The following is a 22,608-nucleotide window of genomic DNA, read 5'->3' as shown; positions in this document are numbered from 1 at the left end:
CGCCTGCGCGGCCGGCCCCGGCGGGGCGGGAGGGTCCGGGCGGAGGCGTCGCCGAGAACCGGCGGGTTGGAGTGAAGCTCTAGCCGGGCCCGGGGGAACGAACGCCCCGCGGAACTCCTCTTCGCGGAGCAGCCCGGGCCGCCCTTCGCCGCGGCCGCGGCCTCAGCGCCGAGCACTACAACTCCCGGCATGCCGTGAACGCGATGGCCGAGGCGCGGGGGCGGAGCCCGGCCCTGCGGCGCTCCCCGCTCGCCCGCCCCGGCCCCCCGGCTGCCCGGGCCGCGCGCGGAGCGGGCACGCGAGCCATGGAGGAGCCGCCGCCCCCGGCCCCGGCCCAGCCCGCGGGCTCCTGCAAGCCGCACCTGGAGAAGCTGACCCTGGGGGTCACCCGCATCCTGGGTGAGTGGGGGTGGGGGGGAGCCCGGGGCGACTGCGGGGCGAGGCGACGTGCACTGAAGCACAGCGGCGGCACCACCTTGCACGCCGGTGGGCATCGCTGCTGGCTGGGACTTCCGTTGCTGAGGAGGAAAGGGGGAGCTTTGCAGGGGGTGTAGGGATGCAGAATTGGGAAGCCCGGAGGTTCTCGCGCCCGAGGTCGCCCCGCGGGCCCCGCAAAGGTGGGTAGAAACGTGCAAAGGAGCAGCAGGCACCTGACATTTGTGAGTTGGGGTCTCCCGAGATGCGGTCTCGGCGGGGGGAGAATCCCTGAAAGCCCTGGCTCCCGCTCTGCTGACCGGGAGCTGGGAGAAGGCTGCAGCCGCCTCCCCGGGCAGCAGCGCCTGGCGCTACTGAATGGGCGTGTCCTTGATCGGACCTTTAGTTAGCAACCGCCGCGATGTTACTGGGACTACAAAGATGAGGAAAAATGAACACATTCCTGTGAAAAGAAAATCTAAAGACGAGGGCCCCAGAAGTGTGAGAGGAGGTCGGTAATCTGTTGTTCTGAAGGCAGGCACACAGGAGTTGGTGATTGACCTCATCTGGGGGTTAAGGAATATTTGCCACACGTGACGCTGGATTTTGCAAGACAAATGGGATTTAGTGAGATAACCAAGAAAGAGAAAGGCAGACTAAGCCCGCTGAATAGCATGATTGGATGTCCCACCATCACATTTACTAGTATAATAAAATCCAAATACTGAACCATGACCCAGTCCCTCGTGAATTTCCCTCAGCTGTCTTTCTGATTTCTCTGTGCTTTTGCCTTGTTGTACCATAAACACATTAAGCTCTGCAGTTTGTGAGACCCGTCACTGAAATTGCCTTTTTTCTAAATCTCCCTCATTTCATTCAGATCTGTGATTAAATAGCACCACCTCCGTGAAGCCTTCTCTGATTATATATAACACCCTTATCACGCTCTTGTCCCTTAGACTACCTTTTTAAAAAAATCCTTATGGCTTTACCACCACTTGGAATTATGTATTTATCTGGTTGCTTTTTAAATTTGCCTGTCTCTTTTCTGTAATAGAAGTCCATGAGGATAGGAACTGTATTTCCCAGTGCCTAAAACAGTAAATGAGATAGGAAACACCAAGCTGTGGTTGGGAGAATTGATAAATTTTAGCAATGAAGTTATCGAGTGGGGCAAGGAGAAATCTAATGCACACCACCTATATCCTGTCTCATTCTTGTGCAGACGTCTGCTCTGTTTCTTATACTCCTGGTTAGGCAGGTAGGTCTTGGCTATTTTACAGGCTTGCTTCATTATTCTCTTTATAAATCTAGAACTTTTTCAGTAAATAAGTTTTATTTTGATTAATGTTTAACCTACTTAAGTCCAGCTAACTAAATAATACTTTAAACTGTCAGTTCAGTGTGAAAACCTGAATAATTAAATGACTGTAAACATTTTAAATTCTATTTGTACTTTTAATGTATTCTATTACTCTTTTCGGATGTTTGGCAAATTGGTAGTAGTTCAAAGCTAAACCTACCTAAGGAATTAAACAACTCTGGTAATTAAATGTATGGTGAATCCTGCCTCCCATTAAACATTCTCTTTATAAATTTAATCAAAGCTCATAATTTCAAGTTAATCACAAATTGAAAATCAATTATATTTTTATTTTTTCACGATTGTATTTTGTTTTGAAAAGATAATATATTAAGAGGGTTTTTTAAAACCAGATAGCTGAAGTCAGTGGTAGGTGTGTGGTAAGCAACCCTACCCGCCTTCCCCCCAATCTCCTTCCTAAAAATATGAAATAACTTCACAACTGCAACATTTCTGTCCAAAAACAAACATTTAAAAATCCGCAACAAAATACTATCAAACTAAATTCACCAACATTAAAAATATTATATACCCACTGTGATTTAGCCCAGGAATGTGCAGCTTGTTGAACATATGAAAATCAATAAATGTAGTGCACCTTGTTAATAGAATAAATGACAACAACCACATAATCATGTCAATAGATGTAGAGAAAGCACTTGACAAAATCCAACACTGTTTTAGTTTAAAAAGGAAACACTCAAAACCTAGAAGTAGGATATCTAAGCATCATAAATAATAAGAATTCCCCTTTTACCACTTCTATTCAACATTGTATTGGAGAATCTAATCAGTACAATTAGCCAAGAAAATAAAGACATACAAACTGAAAAGAAGGAAATAAACTATTGCTATTTGTAGATGACATGACCTTGTCTATTTAAAAAATCCTAATAAATCCACAAAAACAAACAAACAAAAGAAACCCTACAATTAAGTGTAAATTTGGCTGTCTTTTTGGCCATAATTTTTAAGTCAGGTGGGGTCCACTTTCTCTGATCTGAGTACATTCACCTGTCTGTCACAGAAATGTGTGAGAGCTGGCCAATAGCAACTCTACAGGCTCTTTTTTTTCCTCTTTCAGAATCATCCCCAGGTGTGACAGAGGTGACCATCATAGAAAAGGCACCTGCTGAACGTCACATGATTTCTTCATGGGAACAAGTAAGTGTTGCTCTGTACAATTCTCATCTTCCAACAAAGGTCAATTTAAGTGCTCCTGAGAAGGAAAGATTAGGGCAGGAAACTATTCTTATCTCAGTCCACAACTGTCTTCAAGGTAGAGTTCACCCTTCTCTCTTTTCTGTTCAGGCCACTTAACACTCTCTTCCATTCTATGCCATATCCCAGCATGGGTCATCGCCTCTGAGCCTGTCCTGTGGAGGCAGTGGAACATTCAGAGTTTATACAACAAAACTAAAACTCTAGCAAGGAAAGGAAAAAGTAAATGTCAATACTCATGCCAGACAGAACGTGGTTAGTTTTATAGAGAAGTGTTAACCAAATTAATAGTTACTGCTTCCCAACCCTCCTCGGAACTTTCATTCATTTATTCAACAAAAGTTTAAAGCTTTTAAAATGGGCCAGGCATTGTCCTTGGTGCTGAGTCCTGGGGAATCAGTGGTAGTAAAAAAAGAGCACAGTTTCTTACCTCTTTACCTTACTGTCTAAGACATAGTGTAAATTGCAGGTATAATTACAAAGCAGACTGAGCACTGCAAGTGAGGTGAAGAGAGCATTGTCAGAGGCCTGACTTAGTCTGGAGGGTGAGAAAAGTTTTTTCCCAACTAAGTTATGAGGAGCTGTTAGCCAGGCAGGTGAGTTCTGGAAGAAGGGGCTTTCAACCTTGCTGAAGGCTTCGAGATGGGAAGGTTTAAATTTTCCAAGAGCATAAAGGAGGTCCATGTGGCTGGAGCACAGGAGAGCAAGGGAGAGAGGTTGACAAGGACCAGGACGTGTAAAACTTCTTAGATCATGAGGAGTTCGCTCTTTATCTTGGGTGTGAAGGGGAGCCCGAACCAGTGGTGATTTATATGGAACGACAGTGCAGGCTTAATGTTTCTTATGAACTTGGCTTACTTAACATTTTGTGTTTTATATTAGTACTAGTGGCCCGGTGCACAAAATTTGTGTGTGTGGCGGGGGAAGGGTGTCCCTCAGCCCAGCCTGCACCCTCTCCCTTCTGGGACCCCTCAGGGGATAACCGGCAGTTGGACATCCTCTCACAATCCAGAACTGCTGGCTCCTAACCGCTTGCCTGCCTGCCTGATTGCCCCTAACTTCTTCTGCCTGCCAGCCTGATTGTCCCTAACTGCTCCCCTGCTGGCTTGATTGCCCCTAACCACCTCTGCCTTGGCCCTGCATCGGGGACCCAGGATTCCCTCCTCCAGCCAACCACAGGCACCCAGGATCTGGGCTTCCCTCCCTCTGGTCAGCCATAGGCACCCAGGCCGGCTGTAGCCGCAGGGGATAGTGGGCAGGTGGCTTCACCTGGGCTGCAGCCGCAGGTACTGGTGCCCGGGACTGCGGGGTGGGCGGCTTCTCCGTCTTCCCCGGGATGCAGTGTGGGCGACTTCTCCGGCTGGCTGCGGCCTGGGATCATGGGGCAGGCAGCTTCTTTGTCTCCGGGCCGCACCCAGCCTCAGGCTCTGGGGCCCGGTTTCTCCGTCTCCCCCAGGACGTGGGGCAGGTGGACATGAGGCTTCTGCTGCTGGCTGCGGCCTGGGATCACGGGACAGGCGGCTTCTTGGTCTCCCAGGCTGCAGCCAGCCTCAGGCGCTGGGGTCCGAATTCTCCAACCCCCACAGGCCCAGAGCAGTGGGTGGGCGGGGCTGTTGCCATTTTTTTTGGTTAATTTGCATACTCTGATTGGCTGGTAGCATAGCGGAGTGACGGTAATTTGCATGTTTCTCTTTTATTAGTGTAGATTTGAAATGTATTAAATACAAGATTTAGCTGATTTTTTTCTATTTTCATGATCTGAATAATTTTTTAAATATTGGCATAAATGCCAATTTTTTCTTCAGTGAAATCAATACCATAATAAATTTTATAATCACTGCTACTAGAATTCTTCAGCATAACTTAATGTTTAACAATGCCACCAGCTCTTCTCAGCTGAGATCTCATAGAATCCAGGTTAGGAAAGGCTCATAGGCAGTAGTTTCCTGTGTTCACCACTAGATGGTTCTAGTGACCAAAATCACAGCAGATGCTGGCCTTTTGAGGGATAGAAGGCACATGAGCTTTGTCAGGACACTGGTATCTGAAGGCTTCCTGTGCTAGGATGGGGGCAGGGAGAAAGGGCATGTGCCCTTGGCCAGAATAGAACCTGGGACCCTTTAGTCCGCAGGCTGACGCTCTATCCACTTCTAGAAAGTGGGTGCTCACTTTTCCTCTCTGAAAGCACAGAGGATGTGCCATGGAGGAGGCAAGCCCTGTAGTCCAAATAATATACTAAGTAGGGGTTGATTGGCTAGAGACATGGTTGGGCATGTGCACAGATATGAGTAATTTAGAATTTAGAGTATGTTCCTAGTACCTCCTGAAATTATACTAAGCTTGTTCTACCACCAGTTTGGATGATTTGCTGTCCATATGAAATATTTGTTTATATCTTACTGTACTTTTTTACTTAACTTTCAGAACTATTCATTTCACTGCATTAAATGTTCTAGAAGTGGATAAAGTGTCAGCCTGCGGACTAAAGGGTCCCAGGTTCTATTCTGGCCAAGGGCACATGCCCAGTTGCGGGCTCAATCCCCCCCAGTAGGGGGCATGCAGGAGGCAACCAATCAATGATTCTCTCATCATTGATGTTTCTCTCTCCCTTCCTCTCTGAAATCAATTAAAAAAAAAAAAGGTTCACATTTATCCAATAATTTGTTTCAGAAAGTAATTATGAGCATGGGTCTGAAATTTTGGTAGTGATTGCCTTGTTCCAACATCACCCAAACTTTGCCACGGATCTCCTCTCACACTAGGCTCCTCTGAGTCTCCTCCTCAGCTTGTTTTCCTTGAGCAGCCCCTTCTCCGAGCAGCTAGCTCTCCACTGAGGCATTATCATGGCAGAGCAGCACCTGCTCTGCCTTATCCGGTGAGGCAAATAGGTATCAAACTGGTGACTGCTCTAATAGACTCTTTTTTTATTGAGATAACCTATCTAATATAGAGGGAATATGCAAATTGACCATCATGCCATAACAAGATGGCTGCGCCTACAGCGGAGGCTGAATTCCCGTAACAAGCCTTAACGAGCAATCAGCAGGGACCCGAGGCTGTGTGGTGCTGGGCCCGGGGCAGGGGACCTGACACTGCGCCCCCTGCCTGGCGGGGCTTGACAGGGAACTGCAGGCCGCAGCCCCCTGCCCCAGCACCAGGCTGGGGGACCTCAGGCCGCACCCCCCGCCCAGCAGGGCTTGACGGGGGACCTCAGGCCGAGTTCCCCACCCAGCAGAGCATGACAGGGGACCTCAGGCTGTGCCCCCACCTAGCAGGGCTTGACAGGGGACCTCAGGCCGTGCCCCCCTCCCCAGCGCCAGGCGGAGGGACCTCAGGCCATGCCCCCCTCCCTGGCGCCAGGCTGGGGGACCTCAGGCCACGCCCCCCGCCCCAGTGCTGGGCTCGGGGACCTCTGGCAGCGCCTCCCCTCCCTCTCCCCCCCCCCCCCCCCCCCCTGCCGCCCCCTGCCCAGGTGCCAGGCCAGAGGACCTGAGGCCAAGCCCCCGCACTTTCACTTTGTCCTTATATCTGAAATGAATCTCTTGTAGGCAACGTATAATTTGGTCTTGTGCTTTTTATTTTGTTTTTGTTAATCCTCACCCCAGGATATTTTTCCATTGATTTTTAGAGTGAAAGAGAGAGGGAGAGACAGAGAAACATTAATGTGAGACAGGGCTGGGGGACTGAGTTGGCAACCAAGGTACATGCCCTTGACTGGAATGGAACCCGAGACCCTTCAGTCCGAGGGCCAATGCTCTATCCACTGAGCCAAAATGAGCTTTTTAATCCTTTCAGGCACTTTTTGCCTTTTGATTGGAGAATTTAATCCATTTACATTAAAGTAATTATTGATTATGTTTGGACTTACTGCCATTTTGTTCATTGATTTCTGGCTGTTTTATAATTCTTTTGTTTCTTGTTCTCTTGCTCTCTTCATTTGCGATTTGATTATTTTCTGTAGAAATATGCTTAGATTGCTTTCCCTTTGTTATATATCTACTAAAGGCTTTTGTTTTGTTGTCACCATGAGGTTTACATAAAACAACTTATAACAGTCTATTTTAACTTGATAATAACTTAAATTTGAATGTATTCTAAAGCTCTATATTATTTTTGCTCTCCCTCCCTGCCACACATTTTAAAAAAATATCACAATTTATACCTCTTTATCTTGTGTATCCATTAACAAATTACTGTAGTTAGTTATTTTTACTACTTTTGTCTTAACATTTATACTAGATTTATAAGTGATCAACCTACCACCATGACATTAGATTATTCTGAATTTAATTATACATTTACCTTTGCCTGTGAGATTTATACTTTCATATGTTTTTCTGTTACTAATTAGTGCCCTTTCAACTGAAAGAAGTCTCTTTAACATTTCCTGTAAAGCTGGTCTAGTGGTGATGAATACCTTTAGCTTTTGCTTGTTTGGAAAGCTGTTGTTTCTCCTTCAATTCTGAAGGACAGCTTTGCCCAGTAGAGTGTTCTTGGTGGGCTTTTTTCCCCGGCACTTTGAATATTTTGTGCCACTCTCTTCTGGCCTGTCAAGTTTCTGCCTAAAAACCTCCTGATGGCCTTAATGGGGGTTCTCTTGTTTGTAACAAGTAGTTTTTTCTCTTGCTGCTTTTAAGATTTTCACAACTTAATTATAATGTCTGTTTGGATTAATCTTTTTTGGAATTCTGAGCTTCCTGGATTGAGATGTCTGTTTCCTTTACCTGGTTAGGGAAGTTTTCAGTCATTATTTCTTCAAATACACTTTCTGCCCCTTTCTCTATCTCTTCTTCTGGGACCCCTATCATACAAAAGGGTCTCTTTGATATTGTCCCATAAGTCCCTTAAGCTATCTTTAGTGTTTTTCATTTCTTTTTCTTTTGGCTGATCTCATTGGATGAGTTCCATTACCCTGTCTTTTAGTTTGTTGATCCTTTCTACCACTTCATCTAGCTTGCTGTTAAAACCCTCTATAGATACTTTTTTTCCATTTTATTAATTGTACTCTGCACTTCTGTGATTTCTTTTTGGTACTAATATTTTCTGTTTGTTGAAATTCTCATTTTGTTCATATATTGTTCTCCTGAACTCAGTGAGCATTTTATGACCATTATTTTGAGTTCTTATCAGTAAATCACTTCTTTTCATTAAGGTCATTTCCTATTGTTTTATCTTGTTCTTTCATTTGGAACATATTCCTCTACTTCTTCATTTGCTTGACTCTCTGTTTTGGTTTCTGTCCATTAGATGAAATAGCCACCTCTTTCAGTCTTGAAGGAGTGGCCTCAGGTACTCCTTGTTCAACCCTGTCCTAGTTCTTGGTTTTCTGTCAGATGTATATGATTTTCCAGCCTACTTTGTCCTTATGGCTCCCAGTAGTTGAGGGTGCGCCAAGATCTATCAGTGTCCCAAAGGGGAGGATTTCAGTGAGCACCTAGAAGCAACTGAATGAAAGCTGCATTTAAAATATGCAAATACTTTGGAAATACTCATTAGGGTAAGACTGGGAGATAGGCTTTTTTGTTAAGAACTGTTTCTTTGCTACCATCCCATTGACCTTGTGAATACAAGCCCTGCTGGCCACCAGATGTGGGCACAACCTCCATGCACAGAGGTACCAAGGACCAGGGGTGGAGTAGAGGGAGAGTTGAATATGGCACCCACTGTCCTCCCCATTTCCAGAGGGGACTGCAGTTGGCCCTTACATGTTGTTAAATTATAAGCCTGACCCTCAGGCTGTACCTTTTAAGATCTACAAATAGGCTTATTTCAAGAAAATACTGAGCACTTCGTTCTGCTGCTTTTGAGCTGTGCTTTGGGGATACAGTTAGTTAAGAACTGGTACTCTGTTTGTTACAGTCCTGTGGGACCCAGTTAATATAAGTCTGGCTGTCCACCAGCACCAGTCAACCAAGGGGTGTGTCCTGAGCAGCAGCTACAAAAAGCCAGGCTCCTTTCCCAGAGACACCTGCGACCTGGAATGAGGCAGAGGAAAGATTAAGATATCGCCAGCTGGCCTCCTGGTCTCTGGAGAGTCCTGCAGTTGGCTCATCTAGATGTGTGTTAAATTGGAAGCCTACTCCTCAGGCAGTTTTTAAAATAAGCAAATAGGCCTCCTTCACCACAAGGCTCTGATTTCAGTCTGTTCTGCACTGGGTCCTGGGAGGATAGCCTAGGGAGTCCCTCTGAGCCCTTTGAGAACTGCCTTGTGAGTCTTATACCTATTGGCTTTCAGAGCTAGATGCTTTAGGGCAGTGGTCGGCAAACTGCGGCTCACGAGCCACATCGCGGTTTTCTGCTCTGTTGACTAATGAGTTTGCCGACCACTGGGATAGGGGCTTAATCACAAGGAACAACAACAGCCTGTAATTATTGGAATCGAGAGTCTAGTCAGTGGTCGGCAAACTCATTAGTCAACAGAGCGGAAAACCTCGATGTGGCTCGTGAGCCGCAGTTTGCCGACCACTGCTTTAGGGCGCCCATCAGGTGCAAGTCTTAAAAGTTGGGGTGTCAGATGTGTGATCCAAACTCTTCCGCAGGAAGAACCTGGAAGTTATGAGGCACCGCACCAAGGGTGGGTTTTATAGTGAGCTTGTAATCAGCCTTTCCGACGTAGTTCTCTGTTTTTTCTCATTTGCCTGACATGTAGGAATCATTCAGCTAATTTCTGGATTTCTTTTGAAGGAAACTGTTCAATCTGTAGCTGTAGGTTTTGGGTGTCTGTGGGAGGAAGTGAGTTGAGGAGCTTCTTTTGTTGTCATTTTGACCCTGGACTCAATAGAGTTTTGTAGATAATTATCACCGTCTTCCTATTGGGGGATCTGAACCACGATAAATATTGTCCCCCGTTGCTTTGAGGCACACAGCCCTGTGCTCTCTTTCCCAGCCCTCACCTTATCTTTTCTTACGATTCTAGAAAAATAACTGTGTGCTGCCTGAGGATGTGAAGAATTTTTACCTGGTGACCAATGGCTTCCACATGACATGGAGTGTGAAGCTGGATGGTGAGTCAGCCCTGGCTGAAGGGGAACATTCCCCTGCCTGGGAGGGTAGATGAAACAGCTCTGAGGACTTTACAACTTTGGAGTCTTTGAATCTGGATGGTTTTCGTGGTTTCTCCTAAAGTGCAGTGCCCAGAAGCTGTAACCAAAGCTAAAATACACCCCCAACCCCCAGGCCAGAGTCTAGCCAATACTTAACTACAAGTTTATTTTAGAGGTTTCCTATTGAAATTAGGTGGAGGGAAAAAATAATCAGTCCACAAAAATCCTGAGCCAGTTCAAATGTAAAGCCTTTGAGGACTCCCCGCAGAGCGGTCTCCTCAGGGTGAGCTGCAGTGACAGCCTCTGGCAGTCACCAAAGGGCTCCTTCCTTCACTCCCTGCATATGAAGCCCTCAGGGCTCTGACCCCAGGCCAGAGCTTTTCCTTCTCTCCCTCTCATCTCAGCTAAGTCACCAGCCGCCTCCACTAAATGGGCCAGGACGTACTTGTGTGCTGCAGATGTGGGAACTCACGGCAGAGATGCAGGTGCTATGTAGCATGAAAGGCAGTGCTGCACATTTAGGTGAAGAATCCAGTAACATTTCGGAGGCTGGGAAATCCTGATCTAGCCACTGGAGTCCAGCCCGTTCTTGGCACAGACTTCCTGTCCCCAGGAGGCCTGTATTGCCTCCAGTCTCCACCCACACCCCCAGGTCTACTTCGTCTTTGGGAAGCACCCTCACCTCTCCATGCTGGCACTGAATGCAGTGCCTCCTCTTGCATAGTAGATCTGCAGAACTGACCTCCTTCATTGCCTCTGCCTCCTGAGTTGCCCTTTTCTTTTGGTGATTCTCAAAGCCTTACTGTTTCTCTCTCACAGATGAGAAGAGGCACTTTTTATAGCTCTCTACTGAGCATTTAACATGAACTTTTAGCTTAAAAAACTTTGCTCAAATGGCCTAGAAACATTCTTGTCACCAGTATAAGAACCCCCCTGTGTAGCATGGCCATGGCCTTTGGGGTGTAGAACAGAGAGTAGAGAGTCTAGACTTCCTGTCAGAATCCCTGGCCCACATCATGGAGCTAGGTTAGCCCCTTCCCAAGCCTGCCTCAGAAAAGAAGCGTTTCATGGTGCTTTTATGAATGAGTCCCTCTTCATTGGTACAGTACCTTCTCTAATTTAATCCTCCCAACTCATCTTCCTATCCCCATTACCACACCCATTTTCCACTGGGTACCTAGTCAGTAACAGAAAAGCCAGTGGAGGCAGCTTCTAATGTCTGCCTCTTTAGTGGTCTCTTCTTCTTGGACATTCGTTCCATGGTCGGTTACACCAGCTGCTTTATTGCCTCAGCCATTCCAATTTTTTAGCAGTCAAAGATCGAAGTCTGTGTGCCATCCCGTGTCCACTATCCTATATTGCAAGGACTCTATATAATAGGTAAGGGAAATATGCAGTCTGAGTATTTTTTTTTTAATTGAATTTTTTTTGAGAGAGAGCAAGTGGGGGAAAGAGAGAGACTTCGATATCGAGACATCATTGTGAGAGAGGAACATTGATCAGTGCCCTGACCGGGAATCTAACCCGACACCTTTTGGTGTATAGGGCTACGCTCCAACCAACTGAGCCTCACCGGCCAGAGCAGTGTGTGTATTTCTTATTTACACCCTAATCACGGAAGAGGAACCAAGCAAGAAGCCTCTTAAGTTTTCTCACTGAATGAGGAAAAATGAAGTAGAGCAGGAATGTTTTCCATTGTGAAAGCTTATAACAAGGAGGTAGAAGGGTCAGGTATATCAACAAAGCTGCTACTCCTTCGGAAAGTACATATAACTTAATGCAAGGGGAAGAAGGAATAAAAACATTGTGAAGTCCTTTGTTCTTCAAACAGGCTTCTGCCCTCGATTTCTCCGTTCCTTTGGAGCATCCCCTTTGTAACTGTCCTTCAGTGCTCTGCCCTGCCACGTGCAGTGGGGACTCTTCGCCTGTGGCCCCGGTTGATTTTTTTTTACATGAAAGGTTGGTGCTTTAGAGCATGTTGTGCGTTGATTCTCTTCTTCCCACTCTCCATCAGCTTCCTCAGTCCTAGGAACAAACAATAGGTGGGCTTGGGTTACCTAAGCAGAAGCCCTACTGACAACCATGGTCACTAAGGTATTCCTCCATGTAATTCTTTGTAATGTTCCCATAGAGCACAGCATCCCATTGGGCAACATGGCAATTAATAGTATCACAAAACTGACTCAACTCAACCAGTCTTCCATGTACGCACTTCCTAATGCACCAACTCTGGCTGACCTGGAGGACGATACACAAGAAGGTACAAACTTCTGCTCTGAATTAGAAATTAGCCTGCTTCTTTCCCTTTTATAATGTACTAGAGGCCCGATGCATGAAATTCAGGCAAGGGGTTCGGCCCTCCCGGCCCCACCTGCCTTGGCCAGCCCTCGCAGGCTCCGGCTTCGTCCACACAGTTGTTCTGCTGTTCAGTCTAATTAGCACATTAGCTCATTATTATATAGGATATGTAAATATTATGTTTATATACTTTGTTTGATCTAGGCTCTCCTGTGTTAGTAAACTGCACCCCTGTCACTAATACTAATCTTTATTGCATGTTAGCTATAATGACAGAAGAGAAGGTTTCTGATGCTTGCATTTCTAAGAATCTATCTTTTTTTATGTTATTCCATAATATTTGATTTCTAGGTAGGTATTTCTAATTGGAACCAGACCTAGCATTAATTATAACATAATAGCATAATTAAATATATACATTTTAGACTGAGAAAAGGGATTCTAATCAAAAGATCATAAAATGCTCTAGAAAAGGGGAAAGCAGTTGCCTGAGGAAAAGAGAAAAGTTATGTCAACATCAGGTCATTCAGATCTCTCTGCCTTTATGGATCCCACTCCCAAGAAGTTGAGTTCATTCTCCTCCTGCCACCTGCGCCCAGATTCATGGCACTGTTGGTGATAAGGGAGCCCAGACAAAAGGCCTGGACCATGGATAAGGTCCGGGCATTTAGAGTATAGAATTCATTTGTCCCACTCTGGAAAATATTTAAGGCTATGTCTGAGAGAAGGCCTTTTACCCCATTTTTGCATGCGAGCAAAGCTGATTGCATAAGTGTGTGCTTGAGTGGAGTATGTTTGAACATCACCATTACCTTCTGGGTTTGCAGCCAGTGAGAACCAGCCAGAGAAGCCCCACTTTGACTCTCGCAGTGTGATATTTGAGCTGGACCCTTGCAATGGGAATGGGAAGGTTTGCCTCGTCTACAAAAAAGGGAAACCAGGTAGGAATCATTGACAAGCATGGTCTGTGGTTTGGGGACAGCCCTGGCTGACCTTGCTCTCCAGCCACACACAAAAGGCACCCTACTTCCTGACCTGACATACCACCCGGGCTCATATAGGTGCCAAGACCTCTCTGAGCACCCCTCTCTGTGCCCGTTACTAGAGTCTTTTTAAGCTATCATCATTTGTGACTTATTGCAAAATAATGGGATTAGGGTAATAAGTGAATAAGACTAGAAGAAGTCATTCTATTTATAGCTCCTCCAGCAGGCACATGTGTTAGAAAAGCATTCAGGAGAAATATGGTCTTTCTTCAGTGCTTTATGTTACCCAGTTTAACAGCATTAAAAACCTGAATTACTAGACTTCAGTGTAAGCACAGATAGGAAATCAGGAGAAAAGGGCTCTGGCCTTGAGCAGGGCTACCACCTGGCAGCTACCAGCAGTTCAGGCCCTGGCCTGGAGACTGTGAACAGAGCGGGACAAAGCCCAGCCTCTGGTCCGGAGAGAAGACACACAGGACTTACCTAACCTCGGGGAAGGAGAGAGGTCTTCAGCTGAGGAATCTTTGTGAAAGGCCTTTGAGCTGCCTCTGACATATGGGTAGGAATGAGATACGGGGTGGGGCTAAAGGGTTTGCTGGCAAAAGAGGCATCCAAGCAAAGAGACAAGTGAAAGCCATGTCGTAGGAAAGACCAACTGATTTGGGGGGAATGACAAGGAATTCCAGTTCACCGAACTCCCATGGTTCGTCCTGTGGATAAAGAGGAGATGAAGCCAGAGGCCGGTGGTTCCCTTTCGAGTGGAGTTCTGAAAGCCAGGTGAAGGAGTTTGGACATAACATAGAAGAGAGTAGGACCTCGAGGATGTTCTCCAGGAGAATGACGAGATTCCGATGAAAATGTATGTGGCCATAAGCAGTTTGGGAAGAGGAAGAGCCTGGAGGCCACTTAGGGAGATGTGGCAGCCATTGGACAAGAGATGAACTAGGGGGGCCGGCCAGTAGTAAGAGTGGCAGGTGAGAAGCAGGTGTGAGGCGGGCCCTGGAACAACAGTGCCTGCTTCTGCCCAACCAGGACATCACGGCAGCACAGGCAGGCTCCCAGGAGAGGGAGCTGGTCCAAGGTGGCTTCCCATAGCACTTGTTACTCTTGACAGAGGCCTTCAGAAAGCCAGAGCTATTTGGGATTCCTCTCCCTCAGGAAAGCTGAGACCGCAGTGTGTACCCACTGGGGAGGGGAATACTGTTTCCACACGGAAAAGCAGTGCTGCCTAGATAGCCTGATGCAAAAGCCCCGCACAGGGATCCGTCCATTGATCAGGAATCCAAAGGGCACCAAAGAAACCAGCAGGCAGCAATGGCCACTGGAGAATGGGACCGGGAGGTCGGAAGAGAAAAAAGGGAACTTGTACTATTTGAATTTTTTTAAATTATGAGGATATATTGACTTTAGATAAAAGGAAAAATGTTAAGCTATACCTTCATTTCTGTCCTTTGCTGTTTCAGCATTAGCGCAAGACTCTGAGATCTGGTTCCTGGACAGAGCGCTGTACTGGCATTTCCTCACAGACACCTTTACTGCCTATTACCGCCTGCTCCTCACACACCTGGGCCTGCCCCAGTGGCAGTACGCCTTCACCAGCTATGGCATTAGCCCACAGGCCAAGGTAAGGACCACCTGTCCACTCAAACTGTAGAACGTATCAGAGTCTCCTGAGGAAAGACCTGAATGCAGACTCCCAGCTTTCCCGTCTGATTGAGGAATCCGGGGTGGAGCCCAGAGATCACTTTCAATAAGCGAGACAGGTGATCCCTCCTCACTTTATACCAATCTAGGTCAGTGGTTCCTGAATTGGCTGATCCTTGGAATCGCTGGGGAGTTTTTCTCTAATCAAATGTTGTTGGGCCTTCGCTCTGATTGTGGGTTTTGATGGGCAGCACACACACAGGAAGGTGAAAAGTCGTCTCTTTCCAGTTGCCAGCTTCCAGTGCACCTCCCCACAGGCAGCCACTGTTGGAGTTTCTCGTGTGCCCTTACCAAGACACTCATGCATGTGGTTTTGGTTCCTTTTTTCACAATCAAAAGTGCAGTATGCTGTTCACATTTGTGTGTCCCTTCTTTTCACTCAGCACTCCATCTTGGAGCTCATTCCCTGTCAGTACATAGAGAGCTGTCTTTCTCAATGACAGAGAATTCCAGAGTATGGGTGTGCCTCCTTTATGTTACAGATCCTGCCAAACCTACCTGATGAGCAATGGCTGGTTTGAGGGCAGAATACTTTAGGACTCTGTCCCCTGGATTTGGGACCAGCATCTCAGGCTCAGGGCTCACTAGATCAGAAGGAAGGAAATTTACCCAGATTCGTAGTCCTCATACTGCATTTACTTGAAAGGTTCTGAGACCTCATGGAGCAATGTGTGTGTCATCACTTTCACAGGAAGTCGAATAGAATTTCAAGGACTTTTTTGTAAAAACTTACTCTTTGCCTCATCTCTCTGGCTCTCTTCCCTGTATCCCCACTGAATAGCATAAACAAGAGCATTTCTCCTTTGATTGTGACCCTCTCTCCATTCTGCCTTCCAGCAATGGTTCAACATGTATAAGCCCATCACCTACAACACGAGCCTGCTCACTGAAGAAACTGACTCCTTTGTGAACAAGCTGGATCCCAGCAAAGTGTTCAAGAGCAAGAACAAGATCTTAATCCCCAAAAAGAAAGGGCCTGTTCCATCTGCAGGCAGCCAGAAAGGGCCCTCGGGTCCTCCCTCTGCCCCCTCCACCCCTAAGTCCTCCTCTGGCTCTGGAAACCCTGTGCGGAAATGAGTCCCCTCCCCGCCAGCTCCCAAGCGATGATTTCCAGGCACAGATGCCCGGGGGGCCCAAGCCTGAGGGCCTCCTCCCATCTGAGTGACCAAACCCCAGGCCTCTTACTCCCATGAATTAGCCAGGAGTTGGAAGGGCATACTCAGGTCTCCCCAGGAGTCCTCCTCTCATGCCACCCCTACCTCCAGAAGATGTGCAAAATTTTAGATCTTGTTTAAAGTAGCCAAATAGATCTGTTCAGAGGTTCCTCTCTTCCCAGCAGCAGCCCTCTCAGCAGTAACTGAGGAGTGCCCCAAAGAAGCCGCTGGTTTAGAACCACGAGGCATTAGAATTGCAATGTTCTGTTGGTAGCCACTAGTCACATGTTGCTATTTAAATCTAAGTTATACTACAAAGCCATGTCCTTATTACATATCTTGCATTATAGCTACACTTGGAATATTCATGTGGCTAGTGGATTCCACATGGACAGCGCAGAGATAATGGGACATTTCTATCACCACAGAAAATTCTATTGGATGGCACCCCATTAGAATCTTCCCACTGTTCTTCCTCAGTTCAATTAATCTTTGTTAGGGAATGTTGATACCTTAATTTGATGATTATAATGTTCTATGGAAACTCTTGAAAATATAATTGTATGTTCCTTATATCCTTCACACAAATCTGCATATTTCTTTTTCAGTTGTTTTTATAAAGTTTCTTGCTTCCAATTTTGTGTTGTAATGTTTGCGCTTTTGCCAAAATTACCTTTCTCTAAAGGAGAGGTGATTCTGCTGTTCTCCAGCCCTTTAAAACAAACTCCGGAGTGGTGCTTTGGAGGACTCTCCGTAAATAGCTCAGTCACTGCTGGCTGACATGAGCCCAGTGCAAGCACAGGGGTGAGGTCTCTGGTTCACAATCAGGAAACAGTCCCATTAAAGGTACTAAAATGTTTTTCCTTCCTTCCATGGCCTCTAGCAGTTTGTTATGGTGGTTTTTGCTAGTTAATGCTATTCTAAGTAAAATTAAAATTTTAAATTATTAGCATTTTATCATTCATCTTTATTTTATCTAATTCCAGTTTTAGCTGCAAATATAAAACATTTAACTCATGCAGAACAACCAAAATTACATAATTTGTGTTTCATACTTATGTATACATACTGTGTGCATGTGTATTCTTACCAGAACTGTGGAAACACTGCATAAAACTAGCTCAAATGTTATCATTTCACTTCTTGATATGTACACATTCTATCAACACTTTCAACTTACTGATGAATAAGGAAGTTCTGAGAGAAAAAGAAACTATGTTTTCCCATATGTTTTCCTTTTCTTCTATGTCATCATTTTTTTAGCATAAGTGGTTGGCTGATACTACCATGGGTAAGAAAGAATATGTTAGCGTTCCATGGTCATTCATGCTGCTTAGAATACCATTACCCTCTTTTTTGCATTTGAATCAATTCTCAAATGGAAAGTAAGGTCTTTTGGAGTTCAGTGCCCCGACATAATAGGCTTATATTCATAACAGGCTTACCTTTGTACTCTGAACGCTCCCATCTGGTGGGCCCACACGAATTCTCTGGTCACAGGCATCTCAGTGCTGTAAGTGAACGACAGTAAGAATGGTGGACGCATGTATTGCATGCATCTGCTCAGGTGTGTGCTCCTATGCCCCATCAGACTTCACTTAAAACACACAAATTCAAAGATAAAATTAAAAACTACAAATTAGTGACAGGAGAGCATTAAACCAAGTACTGAGGCCCTTCTGAGTGGGATGCCCACCCAGGAAGCTGGCCCTGGAGGAGGAGGAGGGGAGCATCCCAGAGAAAGGCTTCAGACAGGATGTACGCTGAGTGGGTTACATTGGAATAAACTCACCCGTGAGGTTGATGTTTTGAAAGAAGAGTGATTAAAATGGCAATAGGCTCTACTGTAAGGCAGCTCTACCTCAAAATACATCATCCTGGAATCACAAAACGAGACCCAATGGCAGAATGCCTCGGGAGAGAAGAGTGCAGATTTGCCAGCACCCAGCATCAATCACAGAATTCTCCTTTGAGGACAAGAATTCCCAAGCTCAGAACTCAGAAAGGGAGTGGACGTCCTTGCTCAGACACTGAAGTTCCTGAGCAAATGGCAGTCTAAAGCAATTTTATACACACATTTCACACAAACCTCCTAGATTTAAAATGAATAAACAGCAACTAAGTACAGACAAAGGTGTGTTCTCTCAAACCTGAGCGACAGGTAGACATTGAAACTTAAAATTTTTTCCTTGGTCTCTAGTCACCATAGTGTTCAGCAGTCACATATAGTGACTGCCATACTGAACAGTGTGTGCACAGAACACCCAGCAATGCAGAAAGCTCTATTTGGGCAGCTCTCTCAGACCCCATGTGGCTTTTTTTTTCACATTTACAGTTCTTAGAACAGTTCTGCAATGCCTTTTTATAGGATACTATACTCAACAAAGAACAGAGACATTTACCTAATTTAAGACACCCTTTTTCTAGGACACAGCATCCTTTCCTACTTCATATATGTTTACAATATATAGGGAAACCCAAGGGGTGCGTCAGCACGCCACTGCTCACCTTGGAAAGGGGCCTTCGTCCTGGCTGCAGAGTGGGCTGCACCAGGGCCTGGGCTCCGCCCCACGTGTTAGTCATAGGCAGCAAAGCAGCTCAGCCTGTAGGCCCCTTTATAGTCTCCAGCGTGGAAAGCTGAGAGAAACGAGCAGGTTTTCTGCATCTTAAAGGACCGTGTGGGCCCAGCTGAGAACACCCTCCAGAGCTCAGGAATGATCACTCAAGAAAGGACATTTCTCCACATGCCTGTTATTAAGTTACCTTTTTCTTTTTTCACGGTATAAAGACTGGCAAAGAATACCTTGTAGACTAACCAAGACAGGAACACAAACAGCCCCCAGAAAGCTCAAATCCAACAAAGAGAGAGGCCTCATCCCTCAAGCAAAAGCTGCAAGGGACAAACGATTGACAAAATTAAGATGGAAAAGCAGTTTACCTTTACTAAGTCGCCTTGTAAACGAGGCCATCCCTCTGGATACAGGTGGAGGTACAGGTTGCTCTTGGGGTGCATTTAAGTGCCTGGTTCCCGAGGCACATCTCCCTTAGGTGGCTCTGGCCCACGACCCCTGGAACAAAGCTGGGATTCTAGAATTTAGGCTTATTGAGCAACTTAATAAGAAAAACAATGAGGCCTTAATTACTATCTTCACAACTCATGTTTCAGGCCATTCAAAAACAGGAACTCACCATCAATATTATAATGTCAATTCCCAAAGAAACCCAAACTCAGGCATCTTTAACAGAAAAGTATTTGTCTTTCTTTACCAGCAGTAATTTCAACCCAAATTAAGAATTGGGCACAAGGATATCTAATGCCAGTGGTCTTAAGCATCTAGAAGGGGTTCAGGAATCTGGAGAAGGTGCTGTGTGTAAATTAATCAAGAGTCCAGAGACGAAACATAATTTTGGAAGGCATTTTGGGGGGCCAGAGAAGACTTAGCTAAAGAAACGAAGTTCTTCTGTCTCTCTGGACCCCTTGCTTTTTATTAACACAAATTGTCCTAAAGCAAGGTAGATACACATAACAAAAGGCAAGGTTTAGTATACAGAATCCATTGTCAGATTGGGGGAATTGCCTCCGGCTATTCAGGTGTTTGGCCAGTAGGAGGCAATAACATGTAGACTGAAATGCCCTCAGGGGTCTGGCAGCAAGCAATCATTTATGCATCCTTTTCAGGTTTGGGGAAATGCCCGTCAGCCATCTCCAACAGGCAATAAAATATGTGATTCAGCCCCTGCTGAGTCCCCAAGTTCCATCAACCTTTTGATGAAACTCTTGCATTTATGACATGCTGGAATTAGCTTCTGGCAGATATCTGTGGGGATAACCAGCAAGATTAGCAATGGCATCTCACAAGTATAAAACACCATTCACTTTAATGCTTCTCAAAGGTCTTTTAAAGAAATTTAACTTCCTGAATGAAACAACACTAATGGAGGAAGCCTGAGTGAATGGTAGCAAGAGAGAGGCAATGAGCAACAGGAAAAATCCTTCAGTTTCACTAAAAGGTACTAAACCAAGTTCCCAATAAAAAGAGATCCTCTTTACTTTTGGTGTAACCAAGAACTTGGTTTAGCTTGTTTGCTTCCTCGGAGAATTTTTTAGTTTTTAAGATAAAATTAACACTAGATTTTTTCAGTCACTTCCTTCCAAATGTGACCTTTTATTCTAAGGCATCGGTGGGAAACATCCGGCCCTCCGGCCTTAAAATCATTTGGTCTGGCCCTGCCAAGGCAACCATAGGTGGGACTCAAAATTCAATAAATCTAGGAGCTTTTTTCATAGCAACATAAATTTATATTAAGTAAATTATATTGAGTGAATGGTGTTACAAATATTCAAATGGCCCTTGGCAGAAAAAAGGTTCCCCACCCTGTTTTAAAGCAATAATTCAGCAGAATACCTAGGGTCCCTATAAGGGCATCAAAGTACTTGTTCATTAAACAGTGCAAGAGAAATGCGTCTTCCTTTTGTTTGTACAACATGATCCCAGTGACACAGATATTCTGTGTCTGCATTCAGCTCCAAAGCAAATAAACACAAACCACTAAACCGTATTGAGAATATGACACATGTTATTTACAACCATAAGGAAACAAACATTAACACCTAATACCTCTTATTAAAGTGATTAAGTAAACTCAATTGTCTGTAACATGCAGACCTAACTCTTGCAGGTCCCGGGCTGTCCTGGGGTGCTCACACTCACCACGTATGACAAACACCTGCTGGAAAGAGCCCCCCCGTGGCTCAGTGAGTGGGGGTGCAGAAAAGGGAGACAGTCACAGAGGCATGTGGGGTGAATCTATGATCTTTGGCTCTTCAGACAACACAAATGAGATTGTCTATAAATCACATCTGCCCAGGCTCAGGAATACAGAGTCGCAGAGGTGTTGAAATTAAGGCAAAGGTAGCATTAGTGACCCGGCTATCTTTCAACCCCCCAACTACCTGCTGCAGTGGTTTACCTTTCCCTGCTTTCTGAGGCAGAGGCTCTTCACAGAGCCACACGACCTTGGATGGAGGGACTTCTGGGAAGGGCTCAGCTCCCACCTGGGCAGCAGCCCCTTCAGCGTGGCTCTGCCATTGCCAGGAGCTCCTCACGGCGCCTCCCACTCCGGACACCTTGGCTTCTGATGACCGGTCCTTGAGTGCCCAGGCCTCCATTTGTCATTCTCTGCACTCCAAGCTTAAAATGTTCATTTTCTTTTGGTGACAGTAAACTTTTTGAGAAAATGAATTTTCACATAAAGGGGCAAGTGAGTGAGTTACAGAATAGTTCAGATTTTTAAAATGCTACTCTAAATTTTTGCTTCCACATCGCTATGGAGCAGAGCAAAGCGTACGGGTAAGGTTATCGCTAGCATGATGCCTAATTAATGAGGAGTTACAAAGAGCGCATTGTCAGGCTCCTCATTCTAGTAACCAAGCTGGAACCCGCTGGGCCTGAGACGGTTCTGAGCCAGGGTCCTGGTGAACCTGGGGAGAGGTTTTGCTGACTCAGAAGGAGACAAAACTGTGAACTATTTAAGGTCCTACAGCCAAGAGAATAAAAGTTTCCCATTACGACATTAAACTCTATTTATTTAGTATCTGAAACACGGTGTACATTTATGAATCCATATAAACATTTAGTACATCTAAAATCCACAACTGGTCAACAACCTGTGCTTTCCTTTGTGTACAGTTTGGGTTTTACATCTGGATACTTTGGTGGTGTGGAGAGACCCAGTCCGTGAATCTAATCCAACTGCCTCATATGCCCTTAGTCACTGACAGAGTGATCTGCTCCGTAAAAGGTCCGTTCCTTGCACAGAAAAGGTGTCACACTTTGGAACTATTAAACCAGGTGGCAAGGAAACAAGAGAAAGTACAAGAAGGAGAACTCCATGTCAGCGCGCAGCAAGCAACACAGCCCCGTGGCGCCACAGAGAAATGGGCACTTCCTTTCAGACCTTTCGATGCTGATGCTGACGCAGAGCCTCCTCGGCCCGCACTGCAGGGGCTCCGTCCAGCAGGAGCATGCACTCTGCTCAGGCACACTTCTTAGGGCGTCCCCGGGGTCACAGCTGCAGCTCCGAGGTGCCCACCAGGCCCAGGGCTCGGGCTTCTTCTGGAGTCAGGCCGCTCTTCAGGGTCCTTCGCACTGCAGTGCATGAGCGGATCAAAGGAGTGAGAAGAGAAGGAGGGATTAGCAGCCGGGCACAGGGATGTGGCCCACCAGCCCTCTTCCTCAAGGACTCCAGGCCAGGGGGTCACAGGGCTCCCAGAGGCTCGGCCCCATCTGGCTCCTGCTCAAGTGCCCTGGCTGGCTGGCTGGGGCTGCAAGAGGCTGACCTGAAGATGGCACAGAATCTGACCTGCACGGTCCAGTGGAGGGGGGCCTTGTAAGGGAAGAAGGGAGAAGAGGCCCATCCTTACA

The 22,608-nt window shown here is 45.9% G+C and overlaps 2 protein-coding genes across 4 annotated transcripts in view; one reads left to right on the top strand and one right to left on the bottom strand.

Annotated features, from left to right (window-relative positions):
• Positions 1 to 71: 71 nt before the first annotated feature.
• TPGS2 (tubulin polyglutamylase complex subunit 2) lies at positions 72 to 16,819 on the top strand. Of its 2 annotated transcripts, XM_008158218.3 has the most exons (7): positions 75 to 399; positions 2,862 to 2,941; positions 9,915 to 10,002; positions 12,173 to 12,301; positions 13,167 to 13,280; positions 14,789 to 14,949; positions 15,867 to 16,819. In XM_008158218.3, exons 1-7 carry the CDS (start codon positions 204 to 206, stop codon positions 16,104 to 16,106), a joined length of 1,008 nt encoding a protein of 335 aa, XP_008156440.2. In that variant the 5' UTR covers positions 75 to 203; the 3' UTR covers positions 16,107 to 16,819. The 2 variants fall into 2 exon arrangements, with proteins under 2 accessions (XP_027992212.2, XP_008156440.2); XM_028136411.2 differs by lacking the exon at positions 13,167 to 13,280 and having other exon boundaries at positions 72 to 399.
• Positions 16,820 to 21,784: 4,965 nt separating this feature from the next.
• FHOD3 (formin homology 2 domain containing 3) overlaps positions 21,785 to 22,608 on the bottom strand; it is a 376,750-nt gene continuing 375,926 nt past the window's right edge. For both annotated transcript variants that reach the window (XM_008158248.2, XM_008158257.2), the window contains one exon: positions 21,785 to 22,332. In XM_008158248.2, coding sequence (XP_008156470.2) covers positions 22,250 to 22,332 — 83 coding nt within the window. In that variant the 3' untranslated portion in view covers positions 21,785 to 22,249. The remainder of the gene's footprint in view (positions 22,333 to 22,608) is intronic.

The sequence above is a fragment of the Eptesicus fuscus genome, chromosome 12, assembly GCF_027574615.1.
Source record: "Eptesicus fuscus isolate TK198812 chromosome 12, DD_ASM_mEF_20220401, whole genome shotgun sequence".
NCBI classification, from domain to species: domain Eukaryota; kingdom Metazoa; phylum Chordata; class Mammalia; order Chiroptera; family Vespertilionidae; genus Eptesicus; species Eptesicus fuscus.
The sequence above is the reverse complement of the archived record's forward strand: the minus strand, read 5'-3'. Positions and strand labels throughout refer to the sequence as shown.

Excerpts from the sequence above, each read along its gene's own strand:
- TPGS2 (XM_008158218.3), top strand. The coding sequence starts at position 204 with ATGGCCGAGGCGCGGGGGCGGAGCCCGGCCCTGCGGCGCTCCCCGCTC. Across the intron at positions 400-2,861 it reads GGGGGTCACCCGCATCCTGG|AATCATCCCCAGGTGTGACA; the intron begins GTGAGTGGGGGT and ends TTCCTCTTTCAG. Across the intron at positions 13,281-14,788 it reads CTACAAAAAAGGGAAACCAG|CATTAGCGCAAGACTCTGAG; the intron begins GTAGGAATCATT and ends TTGCTGTTTCAG.